Raw genomic sequence first — 26,341 nt, 5'->3', positions numbered from 1 at the left:
CCATCGCTGCGGGAAGGAGGGTGGAGCGAAATCTCCTAGCAAGGGTACCGAGATCTAAACTTTACTAAAACTGGCTGAATTATCAAGCAGGCTGCTCTTAAATAGAAGGGTGAGGTCTGTGTGAATGCCATGTACTCCCCTGGGTCACGCTGGGAAGTTTAGGTAGCGCATCGTGGTAAATTTTGGCTTTTGTGCGTGTTTTCCCTAGTGAGAATAGTTTGCATGTTTTGGTCTTGACCGTGCACAAAAAACAATAGCTATTTGCATTTTGTTTCCTCCTTTGAAGTTTGCCGGACATCAAAACAACAAACAAGTCTGGCAATAGTACAATATTCTCACTACCTACAATACACATGAATATAACAATGAGATATGGAAGGGTGAAAATGGTCCCTGTCCACAGGAGTGGACAGCGTTATACTCACATGCATTGAAGGTAGTGCACCGCGTCATGGCCAGGAGCGTGGGTGGGTGGGTCGCTGTCTTTACTCTGAGATGTTGTTTGACAAATGTACACAATACAAAGAAAGGCGGTAATATATACAACGCTAAGGATTGTGGGATATCTATTGTTATGGAAATATTCTTGTTTTATTTCCGGTACTGAGAATAGTACAATATTCTCACTACCTACAATACACATGAATATAACAATGAGATATGGAAGGGTGAAAATGGTCCCCAAATCCACCAGCTTGACCGCTAAACAGTCATAACTCCAAAGAAGACCGGCCTAAATCCAGTCTATTCTCCCATTCTCCAAAGAAAAAGGTTAACGTGGAAAAGCTGGAGTAAAACGCCTAATGCTTTCGCACTGTTAATAAAAAGCACCGAGCAACAGGTAGCAACTGAGCAACAGGGAGCTGTCATTCCTCCATTAAGTAGCCACATATCCATGGTTACCCAATAGGAGACCCTGGAATGCAAAACTTGAAAGCATGGTGTCGGATCAAAAGTACATGAGCAAACTAGGAGGTAGCATCCTTCGCTTCCTCTACAATAGAAAAAATAAATGGGAGGAAATGAAACACACCGAAAAAAAAAAAAAAAAAAGAAAAAAGTAAAGAAGGAAAGAAGAAACCACGGATACTATGGCCACCAGAAAAGGAGGAATGACAGCCTGACCCAGATAAACCGGGAGGAGAGTTTTACCCCTGTTTCAAGCCACATTCAACCTAAACTGGTACCAAAAGAAAAAACGACAAATAAAAAGAGAGACAAAAAACAAAGTAGCCCGAAAAGCGCAAAACTGTTGCTGCAACGCGAGATCATTGCGGCCTGTAAAGCTAGACCCACGGAATTGGTCTTACTTTTCCCTTTAAATTTTTAAAGTTTTTTATAAAACGCTTCAACGCCCAAATTAGCCTGGCCATGTAAAGAAAGAAAAACAAAAACATCCAGTCGCCATTGACAAACGCCAGTTATCGGCGTGCAAATATATTCAAAGTACAGCCCCAAATGGCTAAAAGGCACAAAAGGCTTCTAATTCGAGGTGCTACAAATTAAGAATACACCGCCGGAGCGGAAAACGCAAAGACAAACGTTGACTTTTAAAAACAACGCCATACGTGTATCTAAATATTGAAGCGACCAAAATTACCATTCGACATTGGCGGCAGAAAGAACCGACTAATACACATATAAAACATTTGAAAGGACCTTGCGAAAAAACTTTCGCCCAAGAGCATATAATACATTATGCTAGTTACAAAATCCCTCACGCATATATCCTTCAATTTACAAAACAGTAGTGCGGTAAAAGCCGTCCACACAGATATTCTTCCATTTTAAAAACTGAAGTTCCACTCACGCGCATATTTTGTCATTTCCAGTGCGGTGGCCGAGCCACTAACGCACATATTCTTCCATTTTCATAACTCCTATGCGGTGGCCGAACCACTCACGCACATATTCTTCCATTTTCATAACTCTTGTGCGGTGGCCGAACCACTCACGCACATATTCTTCCATTTTCATAACTCTTGTGCGGTGGCCGAACCACTCACGCACATATTCTTCCATTTTCATAACTCTTGTGCGGTGGCCGAACCACTCACGCACATATTCTTCCATTTTCATAACTCTTGTGCGGTGGCCGAACCACTCACGCACTTGTCTCACAAGCACCAAGCCTATCTCAGTGCACATGTAAAACCATGCATGAAATACAAAACCGGAACGAATGACTGAACAACAACTCAAGAAAGCAAGACAAATTACCTCAAGAAATGGAGCAACGTGTGCAGCGCCAGGATTTTCTATGGGTGGAGCATTAATCAGCGGCTGGAAAGTCTGGCACATTCTGCAAAAGCTTTTCTCTTCGAACTTCGGTTAGACGCACATGTATGAGTGCTGAATAAGCGGCGGAGGCAATGACGCGTGCACAACGGAGCCAAAATATCGCTGTCTTTACTCTGAGATGTTGTTTGACAAATGTACACAATACAAAGAAAGGCGGTAATATATACAACGCTAAGGATTGTGGGATATCTATTGTTATGGAAATATTCTTGTTTTATTTCCGGTACTGAGAATAGTAATGCTTGCGAATTATACTAGTTAAAATAACTCCAATGATTCATGATCAGAAATGATTTACCATTTTTTGGTTGTTAAATGTCAACCGTGACGAATTTTTCGCTTTTTATTCACATTATTTTTTATTTTTTAGCCACAACATTCTCCGTGACGTGAAACATCAGGTGAGAAATCCGACTGAAAATGCAAAAAACATCTCAGCAGCGTGGAACATCAAACGCAAAAACCGCCACTATTCGCATTTCACACGCATGCAGTCACTGATATTTAAATATTTCTGAGAAAAACAAAACTTTGGGTGACGTCTTTCTTAGCAACCGCTTGATTGACATTAGAGAGGTTAAGCATGACGTTTACGGCAAACGGCAAACGGCAAACGGCAAAACTGAAACTTTTGCCGTGTCTCTTTAGTTGTGTGTACAGTAGAGTGAAATTATTTGTATTTGCAATGAATAGTAGGAGACATTATTCCATTTTTGTGTGCTTTATTTACGGATTAGAAGAAAAGAACTCAAAATCAGAAGTTATCTTTGCCGTTTGCCGTCTGCCGTTAACGTCATGCTTAACCTCTCTATTGACTTGCAACGTTTTCCGGCACTGCTATGCCGTCAAAGAAAAGTGCCGACTTTCTTCCTCCCCCTGGAACAAACAAACGAACGAACGAACGAACGAACAATGGATGCCGGATACCGGTAACAGTTTATTGGGTCATATGTACTCAAGCGCTTTTAGAACAAGGTAGGATATAGTTGCTACTCACTGCCTAACCATCTACTACCGCGCTGCCTGTTTTCCCGCCTTGACCGACGGGCCGATAGGCGCGTGGGGACGAGACAGATTTAAACTGCATGTTCTTTCCACGAGTAGTATCTAATAAGGTGGCTCATTAGAGTTAAGATATTCCCGCCTTTGGTATTCTTTTAGAGCTGCAACATAAAACGTTGAGGTTACACTTTTAGAATAACTTTGTAAAGATTTCCCAATAAACCCAATGAAATCACTGCAAGGCCAAATCTTGTTGCCATGGAAACCGCGAAAATGGTCAAAGATACCTTATTTTGAACTTCTCGGTGAACGTTTTTGTTTGTGATATATTTTGGTCTAACGGACAAAACAAACCATTTGAAAACTAACTAGCATTTGCAAGGACCATCGTGACAAAATAGAAGTACCGGATCCTCTCACTGTAGAGGATCTAATCAGCTATAACTAAATAACCAATGAAGAAAAACTATAAGTCTGATTCAACGGTTTGGTACTGTTTTTAAATTCCAATATAGCGGAAGGAACGGCCTTCCTTCTTCAAGGTCTAACAGAGAAGGAACATTTGACTATTTTTTGAAAAAAAAATTCTGCTGGTAGAGCTCAGAGCCACTTTAAATTTATGAAAAATGGCATTGCTCGAAATCCTGCCAATTTTTTTTTTTAAAAAAAAAAAGAAAAATGCGAAAATGTTCCTTTTGTCGGTTACAGTATTGAGTAATTAGACTCAAAAGACCCAAAATAGGGTATCTTTTACCTCATTAGGCGTTGCCATGACAACGCAGTTTATCACAATGACCTCAATTTGTGTTTTCACTAGGACAATTTTAGCTAGATAAAGTTGCAAAAGTCCGGAAATACAGTGAAAACACTGTCCAGAGTCAAGCGAGTTAAAAATGCAAACTGTTTTCACAAGGAAAAACAGAGGAAATTCATGCAGAGTTATACTACCTTGCAAGATGGTTTAACTTGTCCTGACAAATACCGCAGCCAATCGCATTGCGTGCAGTGACAGATTCCTGCCAAATGATCTGCCAAAAATTATTTGCCAGACGCTCTCCCCATGGTTCAGTTTGCAAAAAAAATTTTTTAAACGGCAAACGAGCTCAAAATTTTTCTCGTTTCTTTCGATTTACAATTCCACCAGCTCCGTTACATTTTCCAGTTTGTCGGCCAAGACCTTTTCTATTTCACGGCGCGAGTGTCTTGCGCTTTCGGCGAGGATTGTTCAATGTTGTTTTGCTGCTGGATCAATAGCATATCGTCGCATACTCCTCATTTGTAGAGACGTTTACTGCATCCTATAAAAGAGAGTCCTTCTCCTTCGCGTAAATATTGCACGAGAAGTCATTTAAACCGCTGCGTCTCCTGCATTCTCTGACTGTTGCGCACTTTTGTAATTTGAATCTTCTGAGTTAGCGGCTTACAGCAAGGCGCCCAAAAGTGTGACCACCTTTAATTAATTCACATTCTTTCGTGCAACCACCATCCAATTAGAAGCTAAGGACAGGTTCCAGTTGACTTCTGATTGGATTAAATCTGCACGGAAGAATGTGAATAAATTAAACGTGGTCACACTTTTGGGCGCCTTGCTGTAAATTTTCACAGGGAAAACAGTTGTGACGTTTAACTAGTTAATGTCGGTCTGTAAACAAACACCTAGAAAGAATGTTCAGCTAGTTAATCGGCCAAGTGAAAACACAACTACGACAGAAGTACCTAACACCCCCTCCCCCTCCCAGTCAGGCACTAATTCACCACACGAACCAGTGTTCTCTTGGGCCTATGAACTCATCCCCATCCCCTCCTCTAAGCCCCTTTACAATGCATTTCTAACCTTCAGGCCCCCGGAACTATTTTAAAGTCATTTTTCTGACGTTCAAATTACTTTCAAATTAAGGAATACCTTTTAAGGTTTTAGGAAAATACCAGAGAAGTAATAACAAGCCGAAAATAAACAAGGGTGGTTACGAATGAGGAAGATTTAGACAGATTACGAACGACAAACCTGAAGAAAATTTGCCGTTTCCAATATGCGCTGTCCGTGTTGCACGTATATCTCTTTTAATAAATAAGCCCACCATTAATGCATCAGAGGTGTAACGGGCAAGTTCGGCTAGCAACACCTGATACCAAACGTCTTTGCGTCAAGTAATGTTAAAAGTCTCCGACGCCCGGACGACAGTTTTGTTGAAGTCAATTGACCATCTTTAAACCAAAATCTTAATTAATTTCTTGAAGCTTTCTACCCTGAAACGTTTTCGGGGCTCCAGCAAAAAGGTGTGCTTCACCCATCAGGATCACCTTCTCACAGCCCTTTCGATTTCTTTTGTCAATGGCTCTCTGCCGTTTGAAATGTAAGAAACGTAAAGTAATTAAACTACATAAAAAACGAAGAATGACACAGGCAACTTGAAAACAATTTCGGATTCTCTCGACATGGCTCGAGCCTATGACTTTTCGAATACCGGTCGGACTCAGGAGAAATATCCTTTTTTTGGTGTAGTTTGGCTCAGGGAACGATATAACGGGCGGGAATTGTTTTACTTTTGTACAACTTTTAACTATTTCACAATACAAGACTAAGTTGAAAACTTTCAAAACTTAAAAAAAATAATAATTTATTACGCTATGTCACTATGTACAAGCTTCTTCTATTTAATGTTGTTTATTTACATTTTATTTCACAATACAAGACTAAGTTGATTACTTTCATAGCTTAAAAAAACAATCATTTATTGTTGTTGCTATGTACAAGCTATCTTTATTTATATGAATTTATTTATCGTTAAATTATGATGTCTATGTATAAATTATACACTAGCAGTACAATGCTTGGTAGATTATTTGACACTGAACTATGCGCTATTTCTCTATTCTATATAATGCTTGTAATTAATTTAACGTTTTCAAAGACACGAAGTAAAGGAAAATTGAACATGTGATATTTACAATCGTATGTTTACGCTGAATATGTTGAATTTTCATGCAATCGGAAATTGCGGGGGGACTTGATACCAGCATAGCTGCAGGCAAGATCAGGTATTCTGGGATAGCTTGGGTAGATAACCAAATGGCATGTGCTGTAAGTTAAAGTCCGAAACTAACTATATGTCCAAACCAGAAAATGGATTATTTTTATACCGTAAAATGCGGGTTATAAGTCCTGAGCCGCCATTTTTAACTATGGCGTTGTTCTTTCCTAAGCGATCCCAGAAACGTTTTCATGCCCAAGGTTTAAATGTGGCGCATAAAATCATCAAGTGTTACAGTAATGTTCCGCTGTGCAGTGATCTGTGAATAACAGAATATGCTTTTCTTGGGCAACAAACCTATAATTTATTTTGCTAATTTTCAAAACAATTGAAAATTCCAAATTCAACTAACTGTTGCATGTCTTGCTAATCTGTTTGAGGCAATTCTGTAATGGCCCCACGCAAAAAGCAGACATGGGTTAATGATTCATGATAACGTATATATACACATGTAATGCTTAAAGCTTTCATTTGTGGTATGAGTTCAGAACTTAGTTCTACTGCTACTGCTACTGCTACTGCTACTGCTACTGCTACTGCTACTGCTACTGCTACTGCTACTGCTACTGCTACTGCTACTGCTACTGCTACTGCTACTGCTACTGTTACTGCTACTGCTACTGCTACTGCTACTGCTACTGCTACTGCTACTGCTACTGCTACTGCTACTGCTACTGCTACTGCTACTGCTACTGCTACTGCTACTGCTACTGCTACTGCTACTGCTACTGCCACTGCTACTGCTACTGCTACTGCTACTACTTTTTATCCTTATTTGGAGAAGGGTCGATTATTTTTCTGTTTCCAAAAAGCCTAGCCAATAGATTGGTACTTTCTAACTAGTGATTGGGCAAATCCAGTAGTGAATAGCACACACCATATTATTTGCACCAACAAACAGCTGCGATGATCCTTTACAATCGCATTTGTACACAATCGTGTTTGTACTCGGGTCAACTTTTCCATCCTGAAACACGTACTCTGCGCCTCTCTCTGTTGAACACGTGGCAGCAACAATTTTCATGCCCTTAAAGGTCAAATGGTACATCATTAACAAGAAGAGCTATAACAACAAAAAGCTTTATATTTGTTTAATATTTTGTGATGCATAGAACTTCGTTGAAAACAAACGAATCCTCAAAATAATGTGTTTTAATCTACTAGTGTTGAAAAACACCAAAGAGGTAACAATAATTAAACCAAAAAATAACAAGGATTGTTGACGAAGACTCTCCAAAAAGTATATGTCTTACACAGGGTTTTAAAATTTTCAATCTGGTAAACAAGTTTAGTTTGGGAGCTAGAGGCTGAGCTGGCGTATTATTACTAACATAGCTCTATCTTTCTATAAAAGAATCGCAATAAACAGCTCATTTAGCACTGTCTTACTCAGCAACTTGCAAAAGTTTTTACAACTTTGTATTACAATTGATTAACCAAGTTTAACCGCGAACACTATAAACCTGTGAAAACGTAAGTTAACTTTTTGTGGTAAACATACCGGATGTTCATCTTCACGCAGAATAACTCTTGAGTAAGCTGCATTTCCACCCGTCTGCGCAGCTTCCTTTTTGTTCTTGTACTGACACAGAGTCATATTTCCAGGCCCAGGACTACCCTGCGGGCCGGGAGGGCCTGGAGGGCCTGGTACTCCAGCGCCACCACCACCGCTTGAAGAAGCATTGTATCCAGGAGGCCCTCTAGGACCCTCAGGGCCAGGAGGTCCTGGTTGGCCTTGAGAACCGTTAAAGCCCATGGGTCCTATGGGCCCTTGAAGACCTGGTGGTCCTTGTAAGCCGTTGACGCCGGGAGGGCCCATTGGTCCTTGTGTTCCATTCAAGCCCCTAGGCCCTGCAGGGCCCATTGGGCCTGTGGATCCAATTCCTGGTGGTCCTTTGGGGCCTTGTGGTCCAATGTCTCCTTTCGGGCCCTGAGGTCCAGTCTCCCCTCGTGAGCCGTCTCGGCCGGGAGGCCCTGGTGGTCCGGGCGGCCCCGGTGGTCCTGGTGGACCCGTCGTCGCGTTATTAGTCTCCTTAAAGGGAAGCAGAATTGTATATTTTATTTGTATAACCTGTTATTGCCAACTAGTATTACCATAGAACAGGACTTCATATGCATAAAGATGTACATAAAGTGCATGGTATTTATGATTTCATTCTTTTGAATTTGTAGAACGCAGAAGGCATTTCTGTTGACATTGCTCTTAAAAAAAGTACTACGTCTCCGTCACATATTCTGATCTACAACCCCAGACAATACTGCTGGGAAGGTCACCTAGTTTGCGCTTCCCTCCCCCCTCATTCAATGTTCATTTGTCTATCATAATGTTTAGTAATACTTCAACATTGATATGGGGGAGAGGGGGGCCCATACACGTTGTGTACGTACCTTAAGATCAGATTTATTTAAAAGTTCTCGAAATCAAAGCGTTCATTTCTAACCTTCCCAAGGACTTCTATCTTGGGTTGTAGCCTTCCAAACCCTCAGAAAGTTGACCTCCAAAACTGTCCGTTTTCCTAGCCCTTGTGCCGTTGTTGAGTGATCTTATTTCGCTCAGTTCCATCATTTTCCGACATACTCGAACAGGTTGTCACAATTTTTCGTGTTTGTTTGTTTGTTTTTCCTCTCAAATAATCTTCCCCTCCTTTGTCATATTCTTATTCTCATCAGAATAAGTCCTTATAGTCCTAATTAGTAAGCAAGCACAAGCTCGAGAAGACATTTCAAAACCGCGAGCATTGAGTTTAACCAGTAGTGTAGCAGCTACAGTCTCGTCAGTTTTTTTATTTTACTGGTCCTCTAGTGTAGTCGTTGCTATTGCTTTGGGGGCAAGAGGCATTCTGCTCCTGTTGTTTATTCTATTGTTTTCTCGAAGGGTTAATTAAGCGAGACATTCATGTAAGACCTTGCGGCAGATGCTACCCGCGTTAAACTAGAGTTGCCAGGAACAGCTAGGCATATACATTCATTTGTAAACCTTTCAGTAAGATGACCATCCTCACCTTAACAGTTGTTTTAACGTTGTTGACTTCGCTTTTAATGTATGAAACGGTTCTGATTATCTCCGGGATCTTTTCACAAGATGCGTTTTTCTCAGTACCTGATAATAAATGATAAAAATCCTTTAATAAATACATTTTGTTTTGACTTTTATGGTTTAATATACGATAAATATGGATATGCAAAATACATTACTGGCATATCAATGCGCGTTTTCCCTTTCGTAAACGGTTGATGCTATTTTAGCGATACTAAAACATTTATCACTATTATCGATTTTTTCTGCTGTCACTTGTATTTTCTTGGCATACACACTCGCCTAAAGGCTCGTGTGTATACCGAGAAAATACAAGTGACTCGTGGGATATTCCATAGTATACCACTCGAAAGCGTTGCATAACTAGTATATATATGATGGTTTTCTGTAAAATATCTGTTCAAATGACCAGCATTTTCGGAAGTTTCGGAAATTGTCTATAATTGCTGTTGTTACTTTCATGTTTGTTACGTATCTGCTTGTCAACAGCGGAATTTTCTTTTCATTTAATTTTAATTAATTTACTTAAAAGATATGCTTAGCTTATGTACATGAAAAGAAAACTACGCTAGTCAGTGTCTTTGCTTAAATTAAATATGCCTTACAATTGTAACATTAAATGTTGTTTTCTGTTGCTATTGTAACATGTTGCCTAAAAGCACCTATTTTAAGCAATGTTAAGTTTTTAGACCGCAAAAACGCTTAAGATGGACAATTTTTTTTCTCCAAACGTAAACGTGCACGAGGCTTGTGGGTGTATCAATGTTTAAATTTATCAGCTGACAAGGAGCAGCTAGTTCTTCATGTGAGCTGTACTCGACTCGACTCGCTTTTTGTTTTCGATGTTGTTATGTCATCCTCCTCGAAAAAAGGCCCTCGTTTTTGCCGTCCGCAAATAAAGACAAAACTATTGCGTTAACAAAACTCTTGGCTTTGGAAACTGAGCCTTCTGAAGATGGTGACAATGCCCATCATTTTTGTATGCAACGAGAGCATAGCGCGAGTAAAAAAAATTCCACGTAGTCAACAAAGAAATGAAATCACAAGAAGTAATGGAAAAGAAATCTTTGTGTTGGGTGGGTTTTGAAGTCACAACGTAGGAAACTTCATTTATTACTTAGGCAACGGAACTATGTGATCAACACTGAGTAGTGGGAATATTTTTATACTACCCACAACATTTTACTTTCAGATGAAGAACTGATTAATACTTTTAGCCCTTCTGGGGGTCTTGTGGGTGGAGTTTAGGGGGCTGTCTAAGTAAACAGTCAAATTTGCTACAATTCCAATTAAATAGCAGACAACATTTTTCCATCACTTCGGTTCAAGAAATGATACCTGCAAAGTTTAAGTCCAATCACAAGGCTTTGAATTTGTAACCGGAAACAAAAAGAGCGGTTATAAATTGGGCCAAACACAAGCACTGGCAGACTGAGTTAACCTTCTGTTGACACAAACAGTTGTACGTGAGCTCCTCGACATCGCCCACGAACTGATATTATTAAGTGTACAAATGAAACAAAGGAACTTATACAAGGCAGAAAATTCAACATACAGGACAAACATTTGATGAAGTTATTATTAATAAGCTGCTAATTACCGGTGAACATCAAGAGGGCATTCAATGGCTGATCCAAGAACACACATTTTTTTTAGTTTAACTGACCTGCATGTGAGCAAAGCCAGCAGAGGCTACGGGAAAGTCCCAATAAAATAGCATCGAAAAAATCGTTGGAATTATCGGTCAAGGCTAATTCGTAAAAGTAAACAGGAGAACTGAAACATGTTTGTTTAAATAGTTTTGTTAATTAGTTTTTGCGTCGATTAAAAAGTTTTGCTTTGGCCGGCATTAGAAGAAAAATGTTAGATGCGTGTAAAAAATGCTGCATAGGAATACATCAAAACAAAATCAACACTTACAAAATAGCAATTTGAAAAACAAAACAAAAGTCGCTGATCATATATACTTTTACGAGGGCAACCCCAGGCCAGGCGGGCAAGGAAGGGCTTATGCTCCAATGTAATTAGAATTTAAAGAGCTAAATCTGCAGTGGTGCATATAAATTAGCCTAACCTCGCCCGAATGTACATCATGCATAAGAGCCTCGACCCCATCTTAGAGCTCTCTCGTTAATAACCCTCAAAAAATAAACTTATCCTTATCTCTTTCCCTCCAGACTCTGGCGTTTTCATACAGCAGTAACCCAAGTCGAGATTTTTGGTAGTAGATTGACTTCCTGAACACAAAATTTTAGGAAAATCTGTAAGAGCGTTTTCAAGTAAATCAAGAATGAAGTTTTTGTTATTTTCTCACAGTTTCCTACAATTGGCAGTCAAATTTTTTTAACAAATTAAAGCAAAAACTCTTTCGCTTTTAGTTAATGGTCTTTGATGGTGTAATTATTTATATTTCAGTGAAAGTAACTGCGCTCAAATAATTCGAAACAATTTAAAAGCGCCTATTTTATATTAAAACGGGGTTTTTCTTAAAATTTCATTCTTAATTTACTTGAAAACGCTCTTACAGATTTTTCTAAAATTTCGTCAACAGTTAGACAATCTACTAAACTTTAACATATCAAAACATAAACACCAATTGTCAATCTAGATTTCGAGAAAATCAAGCTTGTTTGAAAACAAAAGAAAACGTCAATGGTTGCTATGGTAACCTTTGTGATTAAGTGACGGGTAAAAAATTAAAATTTGGTCATATTTGATCATTATGGTGCATTTTGGCAAAAATCGAACATTGGCTTCCCAGATAATTTTAATTTTCAAAACAACCACCCTCCGGCTAAAAAACCTACATCGAGGCTCCTTAACCCTTAAAATACCACGCTTCTGTGATTTTTTCAGCCGTTTTCTGGGCTTAGGCAATCTTTTGAATTTCATGATGGCATATAAGAAGCTTAAGTAATTAATATGTGCTGTTTCAAAACACTGAGGGCTCAAACTTTCATTGTGACGTCAGTATTCAGCCGTTGCGTCTTTGATAAGCGAGCACACGGGCTCGAATCTGGCAAAATTTTCGTTTATAAGTGTTTTTCCGAGTCATTTTCCACTGCAGAAGCCCCCAGGCTGGCATCATTAAGCTAGAATGGTGGGTAGAGGCAAACTTCTGAAAGAAACCAGAGGTGAGAGATGATTTGACGATGATTAGAACGCCAAAAACATCTGTATCGGAACATGGCGATTTATGAATGAAATTGTCTCTCTGGTCGTTCTGTGGATGGATTCCGAGACCTGCCAAGGCAATTTGGACAACTTTTGACTTCCAAAGAATGCAGTCGGTGCAGTATTTTGCCGGTAGGATTGGGTGGCTCGACACTTATAAAAAACCTATGAAATAGAGGTAGGTGGACTTGCATTTCGCCGACAAGGCAGTTTTACCCAGACATTCCTTTCGGTCACCAATAAGGAAATTGCAGGTTTGCAAGCATTGCTGTAATCGAATGGTGATTGCTCAGTCTGCTGAAAGATTTTTGAGAATTTTTCTTGGTGAGCGGAAAGGAATAGGCTCGAAGTTTGCTGCAAATGTACACTTTTGGATTCAGAATTAATTTTTCATTAAAAAAACTGAAAGCGAAGATGTATGTTTTTGTTGTTGTTCTATGGAGTAAAAAACGGGCATTTTCGGATTTGCTTCAGAAAAAAACAGCCATATACAACGGAAATCTAGAACTGTAGTCAGTTAGTTGGCTTTTAAAGCTATGAAAATTATCACTTTGCCATAACAAGGGATCATTACTATCATGTGTCCAGATATGCGAAGGCTGCAGATTTTTTAATCACTGCTGGTATTTTCTACGCAAATATGCGTTGTTGGTAGTTTAAGGGTTAAGACCGCAAAAACACTTAGGATGTACAATTTTTTCTCCAAACTTAAATGCGTACGAAGCTTGTGCACGTGGGTGTATTATCATTGTCTCAAAAATTGTTTGAATTTATCGGCTTGCAAGAAGCAACCAGTTTTTCGTACAATGAACTGTACTCAACACGACTCTCTTTTAGTTTTCAATGTTTTCATGTTATCGTTCTCTCAAAAAGGGTCCTCGTTTTTTTGCCAACCGCATAAAAAAACAAAACGTCCTCGTAAACAAAACCTTTGGCTTTGAAAAGCCTTTGGGAGATGGTGACAATGACCATCATTTTTGTATGCAACGAGAGCATAGCGCGAGAAAAAAATTGTCCACGTAGTCAACAAAAAAATGAAATCATAAGAAGTAAAGGAATAGAAATCGTTGGGTTGCGTGGGTTTTGAAGCCACGACCTAGGAAACCGCATTTGTTACTTAGGCAACGGAACTATGTGATCAACAAGTTGTGGGAATATTTTTATACCACACACAACATTTAACTTTTAGATGAAGCACTGAAATACTTTTAGCCCTTCTGGGGATCTTGTGGGTGGGGTATGGAGGGTCGTCCAAATAAACAGTCAAATTTGCAACAATTTCAATTAAATAGCAGAAAGAATTTTTTCATCACTAAGGTTCTAGAAATGATGTTTGCAAAATGCAGGTCCAATGACAAGGCTTTAAAGTTGTGGCCGTACTCAAAAAAGGCCCCATATGGAGGCGTTAAACAATGGGTCCACTGTCTTAAAACTGTATAAAAAAACTAGCACTGGCCGATTGTTTACCTTTTGTTGACAAACAGTTGTACGTGAGCTCCTCAACATCGCCCACGAACTGATAAGTGTACAAATGAAACAAAGCAACTTACACAAGGCAGAAACTTCAACACACAGGACAAACATTTGATCAAGGTATTATTAATAAGCTGCTAATCACCGGTGAAAATCAAGAGGGCATTCACTGACTGATCCCAGAACACACACGTTTTTTTTTTTAGGTTTGACTGAACTGCATGAGAGAAAGCCAGCAGAGGCTACGGGGAGGTCCCAATGAAATAGCCTCGAATAAGCGTTAGAATTCTCGTTCAAGACTAATTCGTTTAAGTAAACACGAGGACTGAAACATGATTGTTTAAATAGTTTTGTTAATTAGTTTTTGCGTCGATTAAATAGTTTTGCTTTGGCCGGCATTGGAAGAAAAACGTTAAATGCATGTAAAAATATCTGCATTGGAATTAAACAAAAGAAGATCAACACTTTAAATAATATCAATGTAAAAAAAAAGTCGCTGATCATACTTTTACGGGGTCAACCCTAGGCCAGGCGGGCAAGGAAGGGCTTATGCTCCAATGTAATTAATCCTTCATAGGCTAAATCTGCAGTGGTGCATATAAATTATCCTAACCTCGCCCGAATGTACATCATATAAGAACCTCTACCCCATCTTAGAGCTCTTTCCTTAATAAGCCCCTAAGAAATAAACAAAACCCAACCCCTTTTCCCTCCAGGCTCTAGCGTTTTCATACAGCAGTAACCCCAGCTGAGATTTTTGGACAGACACAATGATCTCCTACAGCTGTCTTTAAGAGGTTTAGTCGTCCTGACCGATTTGGGGCTAAAAGAAAGACCGCCTCTCTTTTTAGTCCTCCCTCCTCTCCCTAAAAGACAACCCCATTCCAAAAAACGTGCTCTAAATAAGCAAGTCCCGTCGGAGATTTAAAGTGCATTTGCGGTAAAAGCATTAATAATTTTAATTCCGGCGAGTTGAGCCCGTATTTTGTGTTCCATATTATGAATCCCTTCAACAGCTTGAAACCTAATAAGACCACGATGTTTTGAGGAATAATAGTCGAGAGACTTAAATTGATGAAATACAATACAATTAAGGTTAAAATAGCACGTAAGGCGCCCAATATACTTTTGAAGTATATACAATACAATATATACAATATATACAATATATACAATATAAGTTTGAAGCAAAGGAGTAATTCTATTCGAGTGGTTGGAAACAAAATCGGGCAATTTATCGTTGGAACACAGCCATAAACACAGTATTACAAGAAAAAAGATCTGCATAGTTGCGGCATTAAGTGAACTATGAACAGCAACGAGCAAAACCAAGTCACTTAATTTTGTACTGACAGCGTATAAGTACATAATAAAGACTATATTTACGTTGCCAGGTCCTTGCAATTAATTTGCTCTGCTGTCCGAATTGCGTGCTTACATGGGTGTATTTGCACAGAAAACAACATTGTTTTTTTCTGACTTATCTTCCCACGATCACGTCTAACGGGTATGCAAGCCAAGACTTTGAACCTTCATAAGTCCAAAACTAATGAAATTTATAAATTATTAAAGTACCTTACCTGTAGATGCACTCTTTTCTTGGCAGGTACAATCTCTGTTCTGCCCTCGCATCAGTATAATAGTCAAACAGAGGTTCGTTATCGAGAAAATAAATGCCACTGCAATTAGAAAGCGCATGAGGTAGACTTCGTTGATGCAGCATTGTCGCTGACGCGGAAGTGTCTTTGAAGAGTTTTGATGGTACTGGTTTCCATTTTCAACTCTCGACCATAGCGTTTTTGTTTCGTCCACTTCTAAAGCTATGTTTTCATGCCCGCTCATCCCGATTGGGGTACTCAATCGTTGGCCCTTCTTTGTCTCTATGAAGGGCGGTACTTCATTACCCATTACCGGCCATTTCGGCTCTGCAGCATCAGTTAGTGGAGGCGTAGGGGAGACTTGAATTTTCTGTAATTTGCTTGTCTTAGCACCGAACACACTTCCTGAGAATGGCTTCTTCGTTTCGCTTTCTTTTAAGCTTTGAGTCGACATGTTCTTGTCACACCGCAGTTGTCAAGAGAGTTAACTCCGTTTGTCTTTGAACACTTCCCCTTTTTTTTTATCATTTTTTTATGTTATTTTTTTTATGTTGCGCTTCAATATGTCGCAAGTTTCGGATTTTTAGAGAAATAAAAAAAAAAAGGGATAAAAACACAAAAAAGAAAGATTCACAAATTAATTACCCCTTCTTTCCTGTTGTTGCTGTCTTCAGCCAAGAAACGTCCACAATAGCAACCCTTTCTGTCCGCTTTCTCTTTTAAAATGAGATGAAAATGGTAAACAAACTCCTCCGAACTGCCATTTCTGTTATTTTTGAGGTAACCCCTTGACGTGAACTTTATTTGCTTGTCTGATTACCATGTCCACGTCAATTTACCAAGGTAATGACAGATGTTGTTTGTTTTAACACGTCGACATTTAACTTAGGGTCACGCGAGATCGGCGCCGAAATAATCTGACAAGTCAACAATGTAAATAGTTTGTAATTACGCGTGACAAGTTCTGCTTTACTCGTCTAAATGCAATGAACGGCGAATGATACTCCCGCCTGAACATACAAAGATGTATATCTGCGTTTTTATAAGAAAACAATCAGAAACATTTGGCATTCGGTGCTGTTTCACTTACAAAACGGAAGGCCCAACGGACAACAGAACTATGACATTTAAAGTGGATAAAACCTCGTTTATTCTGTCAACAATAATACATGTAGAGATTTATTTTTTTCTTCGTTCTTCGAACAAACGTGGTACGGCAGCCAAATGGTAATTTAGTATAATGAATGTTTCAAAGACTAACGCTAAAAAAAAGACATGATCACTAACAGCTTTAGACGTTCAGGGCATGTAAATATTGATTCTCCTAACACATCATAGAAAATTAGAGAAGCGCTACAAGAGAAAAGCGAATATGATCACGAAGAATATATTGTCTTTTTACGGCAAAAAGAAACTATCATGTATGTAGGCTAGACGAAAGTATTTGAATGTTGCATGAGTTAGTTCAAGAATGCACACTGATAAAGCGAACCAGTTAAGTTACAGCATGCAGATATATCTGATTTATTATCCGGAGATAAAGATTGTAAATGATATCATGATCCGGCAATTTTACACTTGCAGACTGTTGTGGATTGTGGGTTTCCGCATGAATTTGTAAACAACCTTGCTCCTGATCTTGGCATTCGAAACTCTTTGGAATTGAAACTGAATTTACATTGGACAACACAAAGAAACAGATACACTAACTGCCAATAAAATGAAGGCATTGTGTACCATTTTGCAATAAAATGGTTTCTTAATCTTGCATATCTTCCTCCCAGGGTCACCCGCAAAATCATGACCTCGTTTTGACGTGGCAATTACACAAAGGTCCGCATTGAAAATAATCTCCATGTAAATAAACTTCTGCCAATGGAACACATTACAAGTTCTTAAAGCCGCTCTATCTCTCACGCGGCTTCCATTTTTTCTGATTTCCTCATTTTTACTTCACTTGGTATTATTTCGTGCTACTTTTGTCGCAGCTCGGTAAATGGTAAGGGCAAGTTGCACGTAATACTGTCCATGCAGTGCATCAGATATACATGTGACTACAGTAATCCGGTTAACAGTTGGAATGTTCCGTAGCCATACCCGACTGGAACGTGTCCAATCGAGCACTTGCGGGAAACTTGGAACTGCTCCCAAGACTGAAAAGGTGACAGCGAAGAACTGGCAATTCATGTCAACAACAGCTGTAACGGAATATCGAGCTACAAGAAAGTTATATGAAGCCAACTTAACCCTCGGTTTAAATTCAGCATGCACTCTGCATGGATATTTACTTAGAAGTCTGGCTTAGATACAGTGAACAGTTAGAAACAATGAGTTCACAGCCGAGTGAATACGATAAAGTTTCGAAAGTAAGCCCCTTTGTACTTTCAAACTAAAATTGAGCAGCCTTTTCTTTTTGCTATATTTTGTGGTTCGATACTTTACAACAAAAGGGGGCGGGAACGGGGGGGGGGGGGGGGGTTGCTACCTCCGGATAGTGTGTGTGTGTGTGCCCTTGCAAATCAATGAAAATTCATCCGAAAGGCATTTAATTTGTTAGCTTTTTTTATAGTTGCAATCAAAATTATAAAGGTTAGGACTGAACTTTGCACTTTTTTTAAATTCTACATTCAGTATTTGCGTTCTGAGAGGCAGTTGTGTACCGCCTCAGAAAAGTTGTTAGAGATTATTTTCGGATCGTTTTGTTATTGTCACGTCAGGGCCAGGGGGAAGGGGGGGGGGGGGGGGAGTGGTACTATCTTCATTTCGCTATACGGGGATGTGCCGCTGGATGCGGCCCGTTTTTTACCCTCCAAGACTGTAACTAGATTCCAATTTTGGTCGTTTAGTCTGAGATAGGTTCGCACAATGGGGAAAAATTACTTCAAATTGATATCTTAAATTAAATTAAATTAAGTTTAAATATTGCTAAAACCGAGCTTATGTTTATTGGCTCGCGTCAGAGGCTTGCAAATACCGCCGACCATTCAGCAAATATACATATAGAAGGCCAACAGATTAATAGAGTCTGCCACACTAAATCGCTGGGAATCCACATTGACCAACATTTGTCATGGACCAAACATGTCAATGAGATTGCCAGGGTTGTTTCCTCTGGTATAGGTGCTCTTTAAAGGCTACGGCCATTCATTTGCGAAGAGACAGCTATTTTGCTATATAGAGCTCTCATTGAACCGTATTTCGACTATTGCTGTCCTGTGTGGGATGGTCTAAGCAATGAACTAGCTGATAAATACAAAAGTTACAAAATCGCTCCGGAGTACTTACAAGACCTATTTACACCATTCAGCACAGAATATAACCTTAGAGACAAGGCAAACAAGTTAGCTCTACCTAAGCCCCGTATTGATTTCAGTTTTAAAACGAAGTTTCTGTTACATTGGGGCTAAGTTGTGGAATAGTCTTCCCCACGATGTCAGAGCTGCATGCTAGTTCCTCTAGCCAATTTAAACGATTTATCAATTGCCTGTGTCTCCCTCGTGCTCCCACACGGCAAACATGTAAATCAGTTTTTTTTGTGTGTGTTTTAATCTTTGTAACTGATGTTTTTACCGTGTATAAATAAAGTATATGTATGTATGTATGTATGTATGTATGTATGTATGTATGTATGTATGTATGTATGTATGTATGTATGTATGTATGTATGTATGTATGTATGTATGTATGTATGTATGTATGTATGTATGTATGTATGTATGTATGTATGTATGTACTAGTGTATGTATGTATGTACTAGTGTATGTATGTATGTATGTATGTATGTATGTATGTATGTATGTATGTATGTATGTATGTATGTATGTATGTATGTATGTATGTATGTATGTATGTATGTATGTATGTATGTATGTATGTATGTATGTATGTATGTATGTATGTATGTATATACTTTGTCATTACCTAAATCAGGTCGTTTTAACATGTGCAAAAATAAATTGCAGATTTTGAGGCAGAGGAAATTTAAACTAAATTCTTCCTCCTCAATTCCTGTTTAGAGATGGTGTGTACAATTTAACACTTTAGTCTGTGATGGGGTAGCAAATTTGAGCTTTTTTGGTCTGACAAAGGGTAGGGGTTTCTAGGCCCCAGCGGAGCACCCCACTCACCTTTTCCGAGGTCCACCCCCCCCCCCCCCCCCCTTTGGGTGTCACTAGCCTAAACGTCGGGTTTTAATACACGTTTGAAGTTGCTCAGACAGTCACCGGAGGGTCGGTACTTTCGATTAGTCGCTACATTCTGGGGTCGTCACTTTCGGAAATTCATGGCATTTTACAATGAGAGGCATCACGTGCTGCGGCGGCAATGGCAAACTTGTTTTTGTTTACTTTACGTCGAATTGTTTAATAACTCCATGAGAAAAATGTAAAAAAAAAACTTTCGTTCCCAAAAAAGGTCACCTTCACAAAACAGCGCGAAGCTGCTCAATTTTTTGTAAATACTACAATCAGTAAATGAAGTATATTTTTTACGGTCCTGAAAACAAAAATTATAAAGTGATGCCCGGCTCTCTATGTTGTAAAATATTTCACGATATTTACCAGTTTTGACGGTCCTAGGCATACCTTAATGTCTTGATTCTATATCGAGATAAACTTACCAAACCACGGGTAAAAAAGTTCCAAACTTGTAGACCTTACGCGCTGACAGTTGCAAATTACCAGTTTTGACGGTCCTAGGCATACCTTAATGTCTCGATTCTATATCGAGATAAACTTACCAAACCACGGGTAAAAAAGTTCCAAAGCTTGTAGACCTTACGCGCTGACAGTTGCAAATTAAGTAATGTATGCAAGGGCGTCAAGGCTAAAAAAAAAAAAAACAACAACCCATTATCTAAGCGTCACCGGGCCGGTGCGATGCGCTACCAACTGAGCCATATATAACGAACGAAACGCTTTCCGTTAAAGCAGTGACTTCTGTAACTATGCAAGAACCATTCTGACAAACAGGAGCAAATTGCAGTCGGATCTTGTGGTAGATCAGGATCAGCAGTAGACTTTTAGATGTAGGACTGATCAAACAGCTAAAGGACTGATGTTATAAATTAATTTTGGCCCAATATTTCAACCGAAATATCGGATTAAAATAAATTTATAACATCAGTCCTCTATAGCTGTTTGATCATTCCTGCATCTAAAATTTGTTTTTGATTATAGCCTGCTCGTGATCAAGCTTTCTTGGTGGAGTGGTGGCGAATAACCACTCCTAAGAGGATATTTTGGTTCGATATAGTAGAAGTCTTTAATAGTAGAAGTCTTTATTGATAAATCAGTCACAACATACGTGTGGCTTTACAATCAATATTAAGCTAAACTAGAAAAAGAAAACCTATGATATGTATTACAAGAAAGATACAAGAAAGGCCTTGATATCTGTCTTGATTTGACAAAACGTGGACTCCGGGAAGCGTGCTTGAAGGCCGACGTCACCGACCATTGGGGCAGGTAGCCCGGGCAGACGGTCAGCTGTTGAATTGCAGGCTGGCTGGAGGGCTGGGTAAAGTCAGCTTTTCTCCTAGTTTCACCAAAGACTTTTCTTTGATAAGAACCCTTTTGGATCGATATCAGATAGATATTTAGGCGAGGTGATAGTACTAGAAAGCCAGTACTAATGATCAAATCGGCCTCCAAATGGTTCACATGCCTTTACACTTGTGTAACCACTTTCAGATTTGACGATCGAGCGAGTTTTTAAAAGAATTAATAATCTTCGAATTAATCGGCCAGAAATTCGGTCAGACTGTTATTTAATTAGTTTTTCTGTGTTATAAGGCTCACAGCGAAAAAAAATCAACCTAAAAACCATGCAAACAGTCGCCATGCAGTTTTTTTTTTTCTGCTAGCCTCCGCAAACCGACAACTTCCGTAGGCAGACAATTTCTTAAGCGGACCCGGCTTCAGCATGGTCCTAGCCACATACAAACACTGCATTTAAACACTGCATAAGCGGATACCTGTGCTAACGTTAACTGGTTAATTTTTCACGGTCCAAAAGCCGTTCGCTTTCAAGAGAATCGCCGTTCAAAAACAATATCGCCTCGATGTAAAAGTCGTTGCGGTTGGATTTGTTTGGGGGATGGGGGAGGGGACTTTCACGTAAATTCACTTCCTGCTTGCTTGCTTGTTCCTTCGTTTTGCTTGCTTCTTTGTTTAGTAGCGTCCATTTATTTTCAATACGCGGTCAATAGGTCTCCACTCTCGATCGCGTTATCCTCAGAGCTCGTAGACCTCCCTGGTTGAACCGACGAAGCTAAAAAGACTTTTCCGAGCTAACATACAAAGAGGTTAACGAAAAAAAAAAAAAAAAAAAAAAAAAAAAAAAAAAAAAATAATAAATAAAAACTTACAGCCCGCGCTTAAAGGTGCTGTCCATTGCATAAGAATAGAAATATTGAAATTAACGAAGTCTTCAAGACATGGAATTAAGGCTTTATGGGAATTTCTGGTATTTATTCTATAATAATAATAATAATAATAAAATATTTATATAGCGCCAATATCCTAAAAGTTCAAAAGCGCTTTACAGAAGTAACGTTAAAAATATTAAAAACACTATTAAAAAAATATAATAGAATAGTTAAAAGGTTACAAAAAATGCTTAAAATCTTAGACTAATAAAAAATGTTGCTAAAAAGTTATAGAAATGCTTTTTTAAAAGGAAAGTTTAAGTTTATGTTAAAAGGGATACTGAGGAGCTGTTCTTAATCAGAGGTAGAGTATTCAGGTGTGGAGCTGCCACGGAGAAGATCTTGCGCAATGTTTCAAATGAAATGCGGAATAGAAAGAAGGTCTTTTGAAGATGAGCGTAGCTGACGAGGTGGAGTGTAAGGAGTAAGGAGGTCGCGAACGTATGAAGGTGCCAGATCGTTTAGAGCCTTGTACGTGATGAGTAGGATTTTAAAGATGATGCGATAATTAACAGGAAGCCAGTGGAGATTTAACAAAATAAACTAACGTAAGTTTCAATGATTTTTGCAATTGAGAAAATCATGTCTTAATGTAAAAACTATCACATCTCTCACAAGAGAAAACAGTAATTATGTTACGTTTAATTTGCTATGTAATTTTTTAAATGCCAAGTGAGCTGGAACTTTTTTTAATAAGGAAAGTGGTCATGGCAAGTGACTGTATTGTACATGTTTAACTCAACGCGGACCGGCTTTGCAAGATACCACCTGTCTGATTAGCTAAATGGTCAAAAAATAATATATTGGCCTCAAAATTTGAGTTCAGGGACTTTCATATTAGGTGTGCATGAAACTTGCACTGCTGAAAAAATGGCATAAGGAGGTTTGAATCTTCTTCTTAGTTTTTACTCCTGATAGAGTGGGGGCTATACAAACAAGACACCATCTTTTAAGGTGTGGAAGGGGGGGGGGGGGAATGGTACATGAAGAGACCACCTTTCTTTTTGCAGAGTGGTGGGTCCTGTCTGAGTAAATAGTTTTGACCATTGAACATTGTTCGACTTAGAGTCGAAAGATCTTCAATCTAAATCGGTAGTATTCGGAAATCATTAAGAATTTCCAACGTTCCGGGTGTAAATCTCGGAAACCTTCGGAAAATTGCCCGAGGCGAGATCTTTGAAAAATTATCATGACAACTTTCTTATTAGTATGCTTATATAATAATCCAAAATAACACACGGATACTTCGAGATATTAAAATTTACTTCCAATGTTAAAGTTCATATCTCACTAGTGGAACTAAAGCGCGCCAGGAGCCAACCATCACCATGATCTTAGTCTTGAGCTTCTGCACATTTATAATATGTGGCATTTTAGTTCATTTTAAAGTCATGCATTCAAGCCTCAAATTATTCTAATTTATTCACAATTTCTGCTTTGTCATCGGGCATATATATATATATAACAATTTCCCAAATCGTGATTAACCACAAATGGTCGTTAGAGTGTGAAACTACTTCCTTGAATGCAAAGTTATTCCTCTTTATTAACTCACTTTCTTCCACGCAGTTAATGTGAATTTACAAAGGAAACATAAAAGAACCAGAGTGTGATGTGACCAGAATGTATTTCACCTGCAGCAATGAACGTTTTAATGAAGTTCAGAATGAGGGTGCACAGCCCGTGGGGGGGGGGGGGGGGGGGGGGGGGGGGTTACTCCCTAAAATTTACTATGGGGGTGTGCCGCTGAGTGTGTGCCGCTGAGTCTCTGAGACCTCTGGACCTGTTCCAGAGAAAAAAAACGCTGAATTTGCGAGCCTGTTCCAGACAAACATTGCAGATAGGTACCCTGTTCCCGACAATATCCACAATGTAAATACATGTAGATGGATATAAAAACGCTGGCGTATTCCGCGCTCACTTCTTCCTCTGTGGCTCGGAGATAGCGATGAGAGGAGCGCGTTTCATGCTAAACTGATCGTGTTTAATCAGGATTCTTGGAAAATATAGACCCTGTTCCAGAGTCAAAAGGCTGAATTCTATACCCTGTTCCAGAGTCAGAGAGGCAAAAAGCATACCCTGTTGAGCGGCACATACCCGTATAGCCCTTATATGGTAGTACCCCCTCCCCCCGGGGGGGTGCATAGGTACGTAAAGATCAAAACAGGAAGTTATATTATCTCACAGTAATTTGAGGTTACTTCACCACTTGGCGAAAACAGTTTTGATCAGGTTCATATATTTAGTACACTTAAACAAGGTGTCGGCTATTGAAAGAATAGAGGGCAATATTGTATAGTATAAGCTAGCTGAGTCACATTAAGGAAGTTTAGAAAGACTGGTGAGATATTTCGCTACATGGAAAATGGGAACGTCCAACTCCAAGACGGCCGACGGATTAGAAATCAAGTCTGTTTCACTTGCCAGTTACCTTATCCCTTCGTGGAAATTTATGCTTAACTTCGACAAACAAATTGAACATGGCAAAGCGAGAGAGTTGCTTAAGACTTATGTCCCAAAAAAGGCCACGAGTCCCCGATTGCGTTCAATTGCTGCAATGGGGTCAGAAGAAAATATTTATACTCTTGGAAATTGCGGATTGTTTTCCGCCGTTCTGACAGCCTACAACTACCACTGGAAACTACGAACCTCCCCAGATGACTGGTGGTTCTGTGTTATCAAACGAGTCGTCTCCGCTATCGACCAAAACGCTAAGAAAGAGTCCGTTCGCAAGATGTTTGTTGATCACGAAGGAAAGAAAACCATCGAGGTGCAAGTGCCTGACCGAACCATCTACACAGTCGACTACAGCTGGTTCTTTGATCAAATAGCGAAGGGAATACAAGAGAACATTAAAGTACCTGAGTTCGTGGATGGAATGATAGCGAATTTCAGCACCACAACTGCAGTGCAAAAGATCGTTTCGCAGATTACATTGATGAATTCAGTTAAAGAGTATTTCCGCTACAGCATGGGAGTGGGAAGTGGAATCCCTGCAGTGGAGATGCTAGGTACTGCAGACGACTGGAGCAAATTAAAATCCAAACTAAAGGAACTGCGAACACTGCTTGAACCCATAGAGAGCGATCTTGATTTGCCAGCCCACTGGTGGAACCTTGTAGAAAAGGTTTTCTCTAACCTGTTGGATACTTACCAGGGAAAACCAGATAAGGAATGGTGGGGTCATATTGTGAGCTACGAGAAAGTATACATGTCAGGTTTTGTCGTGGATGGCAAGTACGAATACAAAGGATGGATAATGGAGCTTCTGGAGGGGCACGGAGGAGGCATGGATATCAGTGGCATGACCACTGGTCTGGTTAGTGTTCCACTCACTCTTTTCGACCCCACTCGCTCTGGATCTGTGCAGGACACTGCTACTCTTGTGGCAGGAACACTGGGTTTTACCTATCATTGGGGGTCTGTACAGCCATTCCAAGGATGGGCTCTTCTGCTATCTGAAGACTCGCCACTCCGCTAAGAAAAGAAAACAGAGCAGTGTGGGTAATTTCTCAACGCAACTTTTCAGTGTTGCCTGCTCGTGGTCTCTCGAATTCGTGTATTTCAATACGTGATTATTTAGTTTTTATATCAACCAAACAATCATTTAATGAGCTTTTTATTTGGTTGGTATGCATTTTAGGAATTTCTAAGTGCTTTTGTTAACTTTTACCAGGATTTACATGTATCAATAAGGTTTTGTACTTTTTTCTGACTGAGTATACGTATTTGATAATTGTGCTGTCGTCCTCCAGTGCTGTTTCTCGTTCACAGGCGTCCGTGCGATAGAAAATGAGTAAAAAATTAAACCAGCGACAAGTGGGAGCGCAGTGAAAGATGGGAAGAAGAGAATATGTAGAACGGGTACGTTTAGTGGCACATTGTTTAGGTTTCGCTGCATCGGTAAACAGAAGAAAAAACAGCGTTAACCAGGCGTTTGAAATGCAATGTAACAAGCCATGTGAAGTTGAAAATAGCATACAATGTATTATCGCACTCACCATCGATCGACAATTCTCCGATGGAAACTTCCAAACCATCGACTCGACTCTTCCAATTGTGGAAGAAGCGCTTCGTTAAGTGAGAACTTTGTCCTTCTGGAGATCGACGCTACCTTTTAATTTTCTCTTTTTTTTCATTTTCTCACTTTTCCTCATTTTCGATCAGATTACCAGATCGTCGACAAAAGATTTAGCAGGCTTTTTTCTTTCGATTTTTCTCCTTCCCGTCAATCCTAGCTCGCGCTCCGCGCTCGGTACCAGTTTATCCTGTTCCCGCTCCGTGCTCGGCTCTTTGA

The 26,341-nt window shown here is 39.4% G+C and overlaps 2 protein-coding genes across 2 annotated transcripts; one reads left to right on the top strand and one right to left on the bottom strand.

Moving 5' to 3' along the window:
- Positions 1 to 5,934: 5,934 nt before the first annotated feature.
- Positions 5,935 to 16,121, bottom strand: LOC144634599 (uncharacterized). The gene is made up of 4 exons (XM_078493616.1): positions 15,600 to 16,121; positions 9,338 to 9,435; positions 7,837 to 8,367; positions 5,935 to 7,362 (listed from the first exon to the last, which is right to left on the bottom strand). Exons 1-4 carry the CDS (start codon positions 16,069 to 16,071, stop codon positions 7,171 to 7,173), a joined length of 1,293 nt encoding a protein of 430 aa, XP_078349742.1. The 5' UTR covers positions 16,072 to 16,121; the 3' UTR covers positions 5,935 to 7,170.
- Positions 16,122 to 24,375: 8,254 nt separating this feature from the next.
- LOC144634622 (uncharacterized) lies at positions 24,376 to 26,110 on the top strand. Its single transcript, XM_078493638.1, has one exon. It carries the CDS (start codon positions 24,410 to 24,412, stop codon positions 25,523 to 25,525), a length of 1,116 nt encoding a protein of 371 aa, XP_078349764.1. The 5' UTR covers positions 24,376 to 24,409; the 3' UTR covers positions 25,526 to 26,110.
- Positions 26,111 to 26,341: the final 231 nt, after the last annotated feature.

Source organism: Oculina patagonica, chromosome 13 (genome assembly GCF_052425735.1).
Source record: "Oculina patagonica isolate OP01 chromosome 13, crgOcupat, whole genome shotgun sequence".
NCBI lineage: Eukaryota > Metazoa > Cnidaria > Anthozoa > Scleractinia > Oculinidae > Oculina > Oculina patagonica.
This window is presented reverse-complemented; position numbering and strand designations above follow the sequence as displayed.

Bases quoted from the DNA above. Each gene is read 5' to 3' on its own strand.
- LOC144634599 (XM_078493616.1), bottom strand. From the start codon at position 16,071: ATGTCGACTCAAAGCTTAAAAGAAAGCGAAACGAAGAAGCCATTCTCA. The intron at 9,436-15,599 runs GTAAGGTACTTT...ATTTATTATCAG, and splicing joins AGAAAAGAGTGCATCTACAG to GTACTGAGAAAAACGCATCT. The intron at 8,368-9,337 runs GTGAGGATGGTC...CTTCCCTTTAAG, and splicing joins ACGTTAAAACAACTGTTAAG to GAGACTAATAACGCGACGAC.
- LOC144634622 (XM_078493638.1), top strand. From the start codon at position 24,410: ATGGGAACGTCCAACTCCAAGACGGCCGACGGATTAGAAATCAAGTCT.